Raw genomic sequence first — 12,295 nt, 5'->3', positions numbered from 1 at the left:
GAGAAGCGGGCGGGGTGGGAAAGGTCTGGGCTCCCGGGACGCGAAGGGGAACGCGGCTGTGCCGGGCGAAGGGGGCGGGGCGGGGCGGCACGGAGGGGGCGGGGCGCGCCGAGTCCCGGACGGCTCTCGCGGCTTGCGGAGAGGCCAGCCCCGCGCAGTGCAGCAAGCGCCCCCCGGGCCCCATTCCGACAGCCCCGGCGCCCACACCTCGCGCCCGCCATGCCCGAGCAGCTCAGCGTCGCCGAGTTCCTGGCCGTCACGGCAGAGGACCTCAGCTCCCCGGCCGGGGCTGCCGCCTTCGCCGCCAAGATGCCCCGGTGCCGCGGGGCAGCCCTGGCGCGGGAGGAGGTGAGAGGAGGGCCGCGGTAGGAGGGGTCTGGGGTCCTGGCAGGGCCTTTCCTTGACCTTCACAGGCGTGACCCGAGCAGTGATGGTTCTTACCGCGCCCCAGAAACCTGCCCCTTCTCTAAATCTTTGAGAACCGAGTGCATCTCTAACATCTGCGTCCTCCCCGTCGAGTGCCTGGGGCTGGGGCCGGGGGGCGAGGAACCATTTGCGGCGCCTCGCAGTCACCTCGACGACAGACTTACCAGGTCGAGGGACATACCCGCAGTGTTCTTGATGACCTGCAGCCCGGTCGCTTGCGGGTTTGCTCAGCGCCTCACTGCATCTGTTTGGGTTTTCATCTTTGGAGCCCCACAAGTTCGGCTCCTAAGTCACTCCCTTTCTGGAAAGTCTACCTTCCCGCCACAGTCCGGAACGAAACTTCTCCCTGGGAACAGGGAGGCCCCCTCTCCCGCAGACTGCTGGTTCTGAGATTTGGCTGGTGTGTGAATGAATGCGGAGGAGAAGGCGCCAGGAGCTGGGGTTCACCTTGGCCAGGCTGTTCAGGAGTTTACAGTCTCCTCTCCCCTCCCCTCTCCTCTTTGTCTTTTCCAGCATTGCCGTCCCAGGCCTTTCCTTTGGCCTTTGCAGGCTGCCCCACCCCATTCCCCTGCTCAGAGGAGTTCGTTCGTTTTCTCCAGACCCACCGCACTTTCCTGGGCCTCCTCTGCCGGAATATTCTAGGGCAGACACCCTGAGGCTTTGGGCCAAAGGAGAATACTGTGTTTTTGCAGCTCCCTTTCAGAAGATGCCCTTAATTTAGGTGGCGTTTTGGATCTCAGAAGTGGCTCTCCCCTTCCATCCTTCACCCTGAGAATATTGAGCACCTACTGTGTAGCAGATAAAAAGATTAGTAGTCCTCATACTCTGGGCCAATGTCTTGGGGAATCTCTCCTCTTCCTCCTCTCCCCTGCAGTCTGAACCCTCATCCTAGAGTAGTGATAATAGAGGACTGTGGAAAGATCATCCTCTTTGGGGAGCGTGGTGGACCTGCGTTCAAATTCTGGCTCTGCAGTTTGCCAGCTGTGTGAGCTTGGGCATGTGACCTGATCTGTTTGTGTCCGCACTTTTGGCATCTGTAAAATGGGGATAATAATGTTTGCCTCACAGGACTGTGGTATTATATGAGGCCACGTAGGTAACGCATGCATTTTGATTAATGAAATGATTATAGGGTTAATTGACAGACCTCTTTAGACGGGGATGGGTCTCTTTTTGTCCTCATGTCTTTCACAGTTCAGTTCAGTTCAGTCTCAGTGGTGTCTGACTCTTTACAACCCCTTGGACTGCAGCACGCCAGGCTTCCCTGTCCATCACCAACTCCCAGAGCTTACTCAAACTCATGTCCATTGAGTTGGTGATGCCATCCAAGCATCTCATGCTCTGTTGTCCCCAGCCTAGCCTAATGCTTTGCTATATATAGTGGAGGAGGGGCAGTACCTATTTGAAGCAGCGATGACCTTTGGCTTCTTTCCTTGAGCAGAACCAGTAGCATGGAACCTAACACCTGTGAATGTAGGATGTATTTTACTGGAGGCTTACAGGGAAACTGCCCAGAACCTCCTCCTGAGGAGAGAGAGCCTCCAGAGGATTGTCTTCATTTTGTGACCTGGAAGAGGTCAGTGTGATCAGCATCCTTAGGGCTTTCACAGTTCATACTCCTCTTGGGGTTGTTCATTAAAATGTTAAATCAGAGCAGGATCTGGAGAAAGGGCTGTACTATGAACCTTTCTCCAGGGACAGAAATGCCCATTTATGCCCGTGCATCTGGCCTTGCCCAGCTCCGTGTGGGTAAGCACTTGTGTGTGCCTGGGGGAGGGAGTCCTGAGAATGGATCTGGAGGCCACCGCAGGCTCCTATCAGGACTCTGCCTTGGCTCCAGTGTAGGCCTGACAAAACTCAAATTTTTGCCTTTGAGACTTTAGTTTGGTGCATGCAAGGGTTCATTTTTGCAACAGAAAGGTTTCTGACACCCAAATTCAGCTTTTCTCTTCAGCATGTCAGTGCCTCAAAAGTTAGACTCTGACCTTTGGACTTTTCTGAGGTTTCCTGTTTGGCTTTGCGTTTGTGTTTATATTTACATGCAGTTTGATGCTGGCATTTCCCCAGTCTCAGTTCTGGGCATGACTGACCCCCAGGCTTGAAGTTCCATTTGGCTGAATCCAAATTTGACCGATTCTCAAAGCAAGTCCTCCAGCTGGTTTCCTGGGAATCACTAAGGGCTCTGCCCTGGGACTTGCAGTCTTTTTTTGCTGTCCTGCTAAGAAGCATCCTGGGTAGGTTACAGGAAACAAGAATATCAATGCTGAGAAGCGCTTGAAGGTCGAGATCACCTAGGAACTCCCATTTAAGATGCGGAGGGGACACATGTATACCTATGGCTGATTCTTGTCAATGTTTGACAGAAAACAACAACATTCTGTAAAACAATTATCCTTCAATTAAAAAATAAATAAATTAAGGTTAAAAAAATAATAACTCTGAAAAAAAAAAAAGATGGGGAAACTGATATCCAGAGAGTACTATAGACTTGTCTAAGCACCCACAGCTAGGGAGTGGAAGAATCAGCATTTCCACCCAAATGTTCTAACCCTTGGTCCTATTCGCTTTCCTTCTAAAGTCCCTATGTAATTTCTCTGAACCTCAGTTATTTACCCTTAAGATGGGTCTAATAATCCTTCCTTGCTTGCCTCTCTGGGTTGGTAAAGGTTTTTGTTTTTAATTTAAAACTGTTCATAAGGGAGTATTAAAACAGATACTCATTCTATCAACCACCTTCTTCCTGTCCTGGGCCATTGTTACATTGATATTCACAGTAATACAGGTGAAAAGGGACCTAGGGAGATTAAGGCAGTTGCCCTGTGTCACAGAGTGGATCTGTCTGACTTTAAGGCTGTTCTGTGTCAGTTCTCCATGCTATTTCTCTGCTAGGCACCAAGAACATAAAGATGCTGCTCAGGTTTGCCGACTGATAAGTGGAACCCCAGGAGTCTATCCAGAGTACACAGAGAAAGATATGGTTAGTGCCATAAGAGACCAGTGGAGCAAGGCAGGGAGAGAGACTGATGTAGTCAGGGACAGCTTCCTGGAGGAGGTGACACTTCCAGATGAGTTTGGAAGGATGGAAGAACTCTACTAAGTGGAGAGGACAAGTGAATGAATATGGAAACAGATGGGAAGAAAGCATATTCAGGAACCAAGTAGGCCACTATAACTTGTAGTGGGCCACTAAGTTTCACTGTGACAATGCCGAGACTTTATGCTATGTCATGTGTCTTAAACTACCAATGAACTTACAGTGGGTCTTGGATGAATCAGTCCACCACAAATGTGCTTGTGTTTTGTGTATGTTTTTGGAAATGTAATGAAGTTTTCATTGAACAAAAGACATACTGATTTTTAATTTAAAACTTTAAAGACAACAGAAAAGGCTACAGTCACCTCTGACCATGTCTCATGATTCCTGTCCTCTCTCCAGAGGTAACTGCTATGTAAATGTGCGTACTTCCCAGTATCTGTCCTCAGAAAATGTGTTCTCAGTAAAGGGGTGGTGGTGAAGAGGGATATTTACCTAAATCAGTATCATGTCTTATAATGCATAGTTTTAAGTTTCCTTGGAGTCAAATTAATCTTTTCCTTTGTAACTTTAGCGTTTTTGAATCTAATTTTAGAAAGGGTTTCATTCTTAATTCTCAGTATTCTTGTGAATTCTACATTCTGCTTTGTCATGTGTCGATACTTGTTTTACCCAAATAATAACATTTTTGTTTTAAAAAAAATGGTAAAAATTATGTAATCTTAGAGATATTTTTTGTTTGCAAGAACCAGAAAGCCTCTCAAGTTTATGTTGAAGGTAAACTTGTTTTAAGGAATTAGAGGTGCCTTGTGGTACTGAGCATCAGTAGACCTTACCCAGGCCTCACCAAGGCCCCACTTGAGGCTGAAAAGTCGTCAGGAACAAAAGTAGCTGCTTCATCCTTCCCATCGCCTCCGGCCTCTGTTTCTTTCTGCACCTCTGAGCAGTGCTTTTGCTCGCTCTTCACCCAGGCCCCCAAGGGCATCACACAGTCTTCTGGGAGGCCAGGCATCGTTAGCCCCCACCTTCACATGACCTCACTGGTCCAGCTTCTAAAAGCAACCAAGCCAGTCTTGTGTCCCACTTCCAAGTTCCTGGTAGGTTGGTGGCCCCGCCCACCAACTCTCTGGACTGGTTCCAGAAGCTGGGTCTCCACCCCTGGTTTCATCAGCAGAGGTCATGAAGGGATAGACCCAGGCAGGGAAACCCAGCCACAGAGACCTACGCTGTGGGAGGAGACATTTCTCAGAGAAGAGGAGCAGGACCTGGAAAGTCCCCACCCAAACCCTACTTGTCCATGGCAATCCATTTGGCACAATTTAGAAGGCAATGGCACCCCACTCCAGTACTCTTGCCTGGAAAATTCCATGAATAGAGGAGCCTGGTAGTCTGTAGTCCATGGGGTCGGGTCGCTAAGAGTTGGACATGACCGAGCGACTTCCCTTTCACTTTTCACTTTCATGCATTGGAGAAGGAAATGGCAACCCACTCCAGTGTTCTTGCCTGGAAAATCCCATGGACGGAGAAGCTTGGTGGGCTGCAGTCCATGGGGTCGCTAAGAGTCGGACACGACTGAGCAACTTCACTTTCACTTTTCACTTTCATGCATTGGAGAAGGAAATGGCAACCCACTCCAATGTTCTTGCCTGGAGAATTCCAGGGACGGGGGAGCCTGGTGGGCTGCCGTCTATGGGGTCGCAGGCTCCAGGGAGAGGCGCTGTGTTCATCCTGTTTTGTGCCTCTGGTTATCCAGGTGAAGAGGAACCCCAGTTTGGAAAACTCAGCCGTAGTACAATTAAAAAGATGGCGAGCTGAGGCTTGCAGCATGACTTGGAGGGTCTTGAGTGTCATTTAGGCATTTGGGCTTTTTGCTGGATAGTAGAGACAAGTGGACCAATCATGTTGTCTAAGGATTGGATGAGGTTGTCCCTGCCGAGGGACACAGTGGCCAACATGGTGCAGGGAAACTGCTCCGTGCCAGGCCCCGCATTAGGCCCTGGGTAGACACATTGCTCATTAAAAGAGACACAGTCTCTGCTCTGCTGAGCTTATAGTCTTCTGGTAAAGACAGACAGTAAACAGGTCAGTAATTGCACATGTCATGAATGTCATGGAGGCTCATCCTCCCTGTCTAGGCCTGCCCTGAGGTTTGGTTCTGGGTCCTCATCTCTGCAGGCAATCTCATCCATGCGCGTGGGTTCAGTCTTCTGTCTTCAGGTGGCTCACATAAGTGTACCTTTAGCCCAGACCCTCATGTCCAGCTGCTCACATGGCTGTTTCCCTTTCACTTGGTCAGTGTGTCCAAAGCCACGTCACAACTTCTGCCCCAGGCTAGCCTTTCCAGTTTTCCCTTTCGGAGAAAGGTCCTTCCCTCTCTTCTGTTACACAAGCCAGAAGCTCCATGTCCCTCAGCACTAAAGGTCATCGGTGTTAGCTTCTAAGCATCTCTGTCCGCTTCTCTCCATTGCGCCCCTGGTCCACGTCACTGTCGCCTCTCCCCTGGAATGCCGCGCGGGTCTCCTAACTTGTCTTCCCACTTTACTCTGGCTCTGCTCTCCCTCACAGCCCTGTGTCACTGTCTTTGGCAGCATACACCCTAGATACATTTTACATTTCTTTGCATAATTACTTGGTTAAAATCTGATTTTTCACTAGATTTCGACTTCCGTGAGACAAGAACCTCTCTCACCACTGGATCCTTAGTGTTGACCGTAGCACCATAGTAGGAGCTCAGAAAATATCCGTGGAATAACAATGAAAAGAAGAAACCTGAAAAGGAGCATTACTAGAGAATGATGGGGTGAGGGTGCTCTAGTTGGAGGGAACACCTTAGGGAACATCTGAGTTAGTAAAGAGCCTAAAGTGTTTGTGACACTGAAAGAAGGCCAGAGGAACAGAAGCATAGCCTGGCAAATGGAAGAGCCACCCCAGATGAGTTTGGGAAGCAAGGGCCAGATGATCTTCAAGGTTGTAGGTCCTGGGGCAAGTCTGGATTTTATTTATTTTGCAGGCAAGCAACATGACCCAATTTATATTTTTTATTTATTTCTTTTTAATATTTGCTTCTTTTAATATCTGTTTATTTATTTGACTGCCCTGGGTCTTAGTTGCAGCATGCGAGCTCTTAGTTGCTGCATGTGGGATCTAGTTCCCTGACCAGGGATTGAACCAGGGCCCTCCTGCATTGGGAGCAAGGAGTCTTAGCTGCTGAACCACCAGGGAAGTCCCCCTCAACTTGTATTTGAGAAAGATCGTTATCAGCTGCTGCATGGAGACTGGATTGGAGGAGTCAGGAGAAGACCCAGAGAGGCCGTTGGCAGTTGCCAGTTGTTCATGGAAGAGCCGATGGTGGTTGTGGGGAGAAGTGGTAGGGGCTGTGGTTGGTGGAGAAGTGGGCAGATTCTAGAAGGATTTTATAAGCAGGATTTGTTGATGGAATGCATGTGGGGAGTGGTCAAGAATGGTTCCCAGATTCCTAACAGAAGAATGCCATTGCCCCTTCCTAGGAAGAGAAATCTGAGACAGGAACAGGTTTGGAGGGTAGTCAAGAATTCTGTTTTTACATCTTATAGGTTTTTGAAGCATTCAAGTGGAGAAGTCAAAAAGACATTTAGATATATTCATTTGAAGGTCAAAGGACTAGGCAGGAGATACACATCTGAGAGTTGTCAGCACTGAGATGGGCTTCCCTAGTAGCTCAGATGGTAAACAGAAGACCTGGGTTTGATCCCTGAGTCGGGAAGATCCCCCGGAGAAGGAAATGGCAACCCACTCCAGCATCCTTGCCTGAAAAATTCCATGGACAAAGGAGCCTGGTGGGCTATCATCCATGGGGTTGCAAAGAATTGGACATGACTGAGTGACTAACATACACACACAGCATTGAGATAATGGGTTTCAAACTTGGATCTGTGTAAGCATCACCTGGCATCATTCCCAGAGAGTCCTACTGAATAGCTGTTTCTTACTTAGCCTTCTTATTGCAAGTAACAGAAACCAACCTGAGCTGATTTAAACAGAAAAGAAGTTCACTGAAAGGGAATATTCAGTAGTTCACAGGATTTCTGGGAAGCTGGAGAACTGGGGCAAGGCAGCAGACGGGATCCCAGCCAAGCCACTCTACTGAGCCAGTTTGGCGAGGACGCTGCTGACATGCATTAAATGCCGCAGCTTGTACCACTGCTGTGCTCTGGGGACTGGGTACCTTCGCTGTTGCTGTTGTTATTCAGTCGCTCAGTCGTGTCAGACTCTTTGCGACCCTAGAGACTGCACTATGCGATGCTTCCCTGTCCTTCACTATCTCCCGGAGTTTGCTCAAACTCATGGCCAGTGAGTCAGTGATGCCATCCAACCATCTCATCTTCTGTCACCCCCTTCTCCTCCTGCCCTCAATCTTTCCCAGTATCAGGGTCTTTTCCAATGAGTTGGCTCTTCAAATCAGGTGGTCAAAGTATTGGAGCTTCAGCTTCAGCATCAGTCCTTCCAATGAATATTCAGGGTTGACTTCCTTTCGGATTGACTGGCTTGATCTCCTTGCTGTCCAATTTTGCCATCAGTATCAGAATGATCTTCCACTTTCTCTGCTCCTGATTCAGTCTGCATTGAGTGCCTCTGATTGGCCAAGCCTAGCTCCTGCATTCCTGTACCCTAGCTTCAAGGGAGTCTGGAAATCATGAATTTGGTCTTGGCAGCTTTTGTAGAAGGCAAGCTCTGCTGAGGCTTGCGTAGCAAGTAATTTCCCAGGTGTAGGAAAGAGGTTTAGATACCAGTCTGCAGAAATGAGAAATGTCCTTGGCAGGTTCACCAGCCTGCAGGAGAATGTCTGGGAATCTGCTCTTCATCAGCACCCCAAGGAGATGCTCATGCAGGTGGTCTATGAACTACATAATGCATTTAGTGCATTTAGTGCATTTAGTGCATTTAGTGCTTAAAGAAGTGGGAGTAGGTAAGATCACCCAGGGAGAGAAATGAAGACAGTCTGGGCTCAAGCTCTGGGGAGCTCCAGGTCTGACAGGTTAGGATGGGAAAAATAGTTAATAAGGGAGCTAGAGGAGCTGCCAGGGAGGAAGGAAGGAAATCAAGAGAGTACAGTGCCTCAGAAGCCAGGGGGAGGAATGTTTCGATGAAGGAGCAATGCTCAGCTCTGTCAGATGTCCAGAGGTCAAATAAGAAAACGATAGAGACATGACTCCTAATGTTGGCAGCTTGGAGGTCATTGGTGACCTTAAGAACCTTAAGTGCTATTTTAAGGTCACCTTAAGTGACCTTAGTGCTGTTTTCCCCTCCACACCAATTTTCCTGAGAAGGGAAGTAGAGACATGGATGCAGACCAGGGACCTGGGCCAAGAGGGTTTTCCAGGCCACACTTAGAACCCGGCTCCGTCTGAGCCCAGCCTCTTCCCACTCCAGGCTGCCTCTGCACAAGGACACAGGGTCCTTCTGGAGTGTCAGCCTCAAGCCCAGTCTCGCAAAGTCTCCTTGCCTCCCCAAATTTCAGTCTTTGGGCCCAATTTCCTTGCTTGGTATTCAGCTGTTTCTGGCCACCAAGGTGACACAGGCAGGTTTGGGGACAGAAACTGGGGTTTTAGGTCAGAGTAGAAGGGCAATGCTTTCTGCAAAATCAATTTGGTAGTATAGTCCTCAGATATCTTTGCCAGAAGATTCCTTTGATAGGCTCAGAGTATATGCAGCAGTGAAGCCCACAGGGGCACAGTGAGTTCCCCAGACTCTGGGGCAGGGCTTTGGGCCCCCTTTGTCCTGGGAACTTTGGGAGTGGGCCTTACCGTGAAGGTACAGGAGGCTAAGCTGGGAACAGCTGCTAAAGGTTTTCTTTTTTAAAAATTATTTTATTTTTTTGGCTGCACTGCATGGCATGTGAGATCTTAGTTCACCAAGTGGGGATCAAACCAGCACCCCTTGGTTTGGAAGCACAGTGTGTTAACCCCTGGACTGCCAGAGAAGTCCCTGCTAAAGGTTTTCTAACTGGGCTTGGTTTTGACTTTGAGCTTTCAAGAACTTCAGATGCTGTTGGCTCCACCCAGACCTACAGATCAGAATCTCCCAGCGGTGAGACTTGGGCAAGGGAACAGTCAGAAGTTCCCCAGGCAACTCTGATGAGCAGTCAGAGTGAAAACTATTATGGTGCTCACTTAAGGTTTGTTATTCGTTAAACACTATTTATTGAACATCTGCTGTGTACGAAGGTAAAATGGTAGTCTCTGAAGGCATAGACATGGCAAGGTACCCACCTGAGAGGGAGAAGAACTCATGCCCGTGGAAGGATGACTGACAGCCCGCAGCATAAAGAGGTGTGGCTGAGATCAAAGGAGCGAGTCCTGTAACTGAAGTCAAGCAGACTTGGGTTTGAATTCTCATGGGTTATGTGACCTCAGGCACATGACTTGAATTGTCTGAACCTCAGTTTCCCTATCTGCAAATCAGGATGATGATAACTGTCTTATGGGGTTTTTTTTGAGGGGATTACATATAAAGCCTCTAGCATCTACCTGGCACATAACAGATACTTAATTTTTTAAAAATTTCTTTTACTGAAAACGCAAGTATCCCTGCTTATAGAATAGTTAAGTAGATTAGTAGCCACAGAGAAAAGGAGAAGATCATTGCAATAGGGATGAGGTAATTACTGTGAGTAAGCACTAAAATTGTGTAGTTCTGGCACCGGAGCAAAATGAGAAATCTTGTGTACCTTGCGGATGTCCGGGAATGAGTAGCTGAGCCTGATTCTGGATGAGACGGGTTGTCCCCTCAGCTCTGCCCTTTGTTCTTTCCCATCCATTTCTTTCCACATCAAACATTTGTTGAGAGCCGTCTCCATTCTCAGTCCTGGCTGCACATTACAATCCCCTGGGTTGCTTTTAGGTCGTTTTTGTTTTTTTTTTTTTTTAATAGAGATAAAATTCATATGACACAAAATACACCATTTTAATCATTCTAAAATGTACTGTTCAGCAGTCTTTATTCACAGGGTTGTGCAATAATTGCCACTGTCTAATTCTAGAACATTTCCATCAGGCCAAAAAAGAAATACTGTGCTCATTAGAAGTCACTCCCCACTATGACTCCCTCCAGCCTCTGGCAACTTTCAGTCTCTATGGATTTGCCTATTCCAAACACTTCACGTCAGTGGAATCCTACAGTATATGGACTTTTGTATCTGGCTTCTCTCAGTTAGCTTACTGTTTCAAGGTTCTTCCATACCCACCAGGCAACGTTATAAGCATTTCTCACGTACATTATTAACTCTGGTAATCCCCATCAGAGGCACAGAGAGATGAAATAGCCCAGGAAGCAGAATTGCCAAAGCACATACAGGATGTGCATGCAAGATTTGCAGCATACTTACAGTAAGAAGTATTCACTGATTATATGGAATTCTAATGTAACTGCATGTCCTGTATTTATTTTTGATACATTTGGCAACTCTGCTAGCAGTAAGTGGCCAAGCCAGTTATTTGGACCTGAGCAGTTCAAAGCACGTGGGAGTGCCTCACCTCTCACTCCCCCGGGGACTCTGACTTAACAGGATATTAAGTCTGAAGTGAGGCTCTGGCTCCCTTATTTTTTTAAGTACTCCAGGTCTTTCCCCTGATAGCCTGGGGTTGTGTCTCAGGCCCTGGGAATGCGGAGATGTCTGCTTTCGTCTTCCATGCCTCTTCTTCCTGGCTGTCATGCAGCCCTCCTTGTGTGCCTGACACTGGGCTGAGTGCTTAAATGCTTGATGGGATTCAGCCTTATGAGCTAAGTACTATTTTTATCAAACAGATAGGGACATGGAGGCTCAGAGAAACTGAGTCACTTGCCCCAGGTCACACAGCTAAGAGAATTAGAACTAGAATTTGGACCTCAGAACAGTGTGATGTCCTGAGTTCTTAACCCCTGTTGCCTTTTCTCTGTTCCCATAGGGCCCTGCTAGTATTCATTTAGTCATTCATTCATTCCACGAAGGTTTACTGCTGCTCATGTGCCAGGCCCTGTGCTGGGTGCTGTGGATATGAAAGCAAATGAGGCCATCCCTGCCCTCCCCTTGTAATTAATTGATTTTTAAAAAATTCTGGCGGCCCTGGGTCTTCACTGCAGCACGCAGGCTTCTCATCACAGAGCAGTCTCTAGAGCGGCTGTTCAGTGGTTGCAGCAAATAGGCACTCTAGTTGTGGCATCCTTAGTAGCTCCCGGCGTGTGGGATCTTAGTTCCCTGACACCAGGATCAAACCCCGGTACTCCCCCCACCCCAACCATCCCCCACCCGCTGCTGGCAAATTCTTATCCTTACCCTTTTAGTGTTTTCAGTGCCCGTAGAGAGTCAGAAGTGGTAAGTAAGGGCCATGATTGCTCTGACAGAAGCCTGTGGTGGGCCTGGGGTGGCATAAAGTCAGTTCTGTTGTGGTGGGGGTCAATGACCTGTAAGCTGAGTGGGGAAGGATGGAGTGTTTGCTAGGCAGCATGGCGAAAGGTCTAGCAGCTGGAAACAGCCAGAGCTGGGGAAGACCGGGGTTCAGGGGGTTCGTGGTGACCGTCAGGTGGGGGCAGGGGAGGATTCACCCAGGCCCACAAGAGACCCCAGAGGATGGGAGGCATGGGGCCCCTGCTGCCCTGTCCCGGGGACAGGCTGCGTTCTCCTCAGGGTTGGGTGGAATTCAGGGCTCAAAGCCAGAGGTCAGATGGGATCTACAGCGATCCTCGGGCAGAGTTCCTGCTATCTTAGCTCATCTCTGCCGAGCAGTCTCCCGAGGAAAATCCCAGCCAGGAAACTTGGGGTTTGTGGAGGGCTCAGTGCACACAGAGGGTGCGGCTCCCTTCCTGCAACCCCTCTCCCCC

General features: G+C 48.7%; 1 protein-coding gene across 1 annotated transcript in view; it reads left to right on the top strand.

Moving 5' to 3' along the window:
- The window catches only part of ASAP3 (ArfGAP with SH3 domain, ankyrin repeat and PH domain 3), a 51,915-nt gene that overhangs the window by 1,123 nt on the left and 38,497 nt on the right, over window positions 1–12,295 (top strand). Inside the window, 1 exon segment of the mRNA XM_010830033.1 lies at window positions 193–348. Coding sequence (XP_010828335.1) covers window positions 193–348 — 156 coding nt within the window.

Source organism: Bison bison, unplaced genomic scaffold, assembly GCF_000754665.1.
Source record: "Bison bison bison isolate TAMUID 2011002044 unplaced genomic scaffold, Bison_UMD1.0 scf7180017864516, whole genome shotgun sequence".
In the NCBI taxonomy this organism is placed as follows: Eukaryota; Metazoa; Chordata; class Mammalia; order Artiodactyla; family Bovidae; genus Bison; species Bison bison.
The sequence above is the reverse complement of the archived record's forward strand: the minus strand, read 5'-3'. Positions and strand labels throughout refer to the sequence as shown.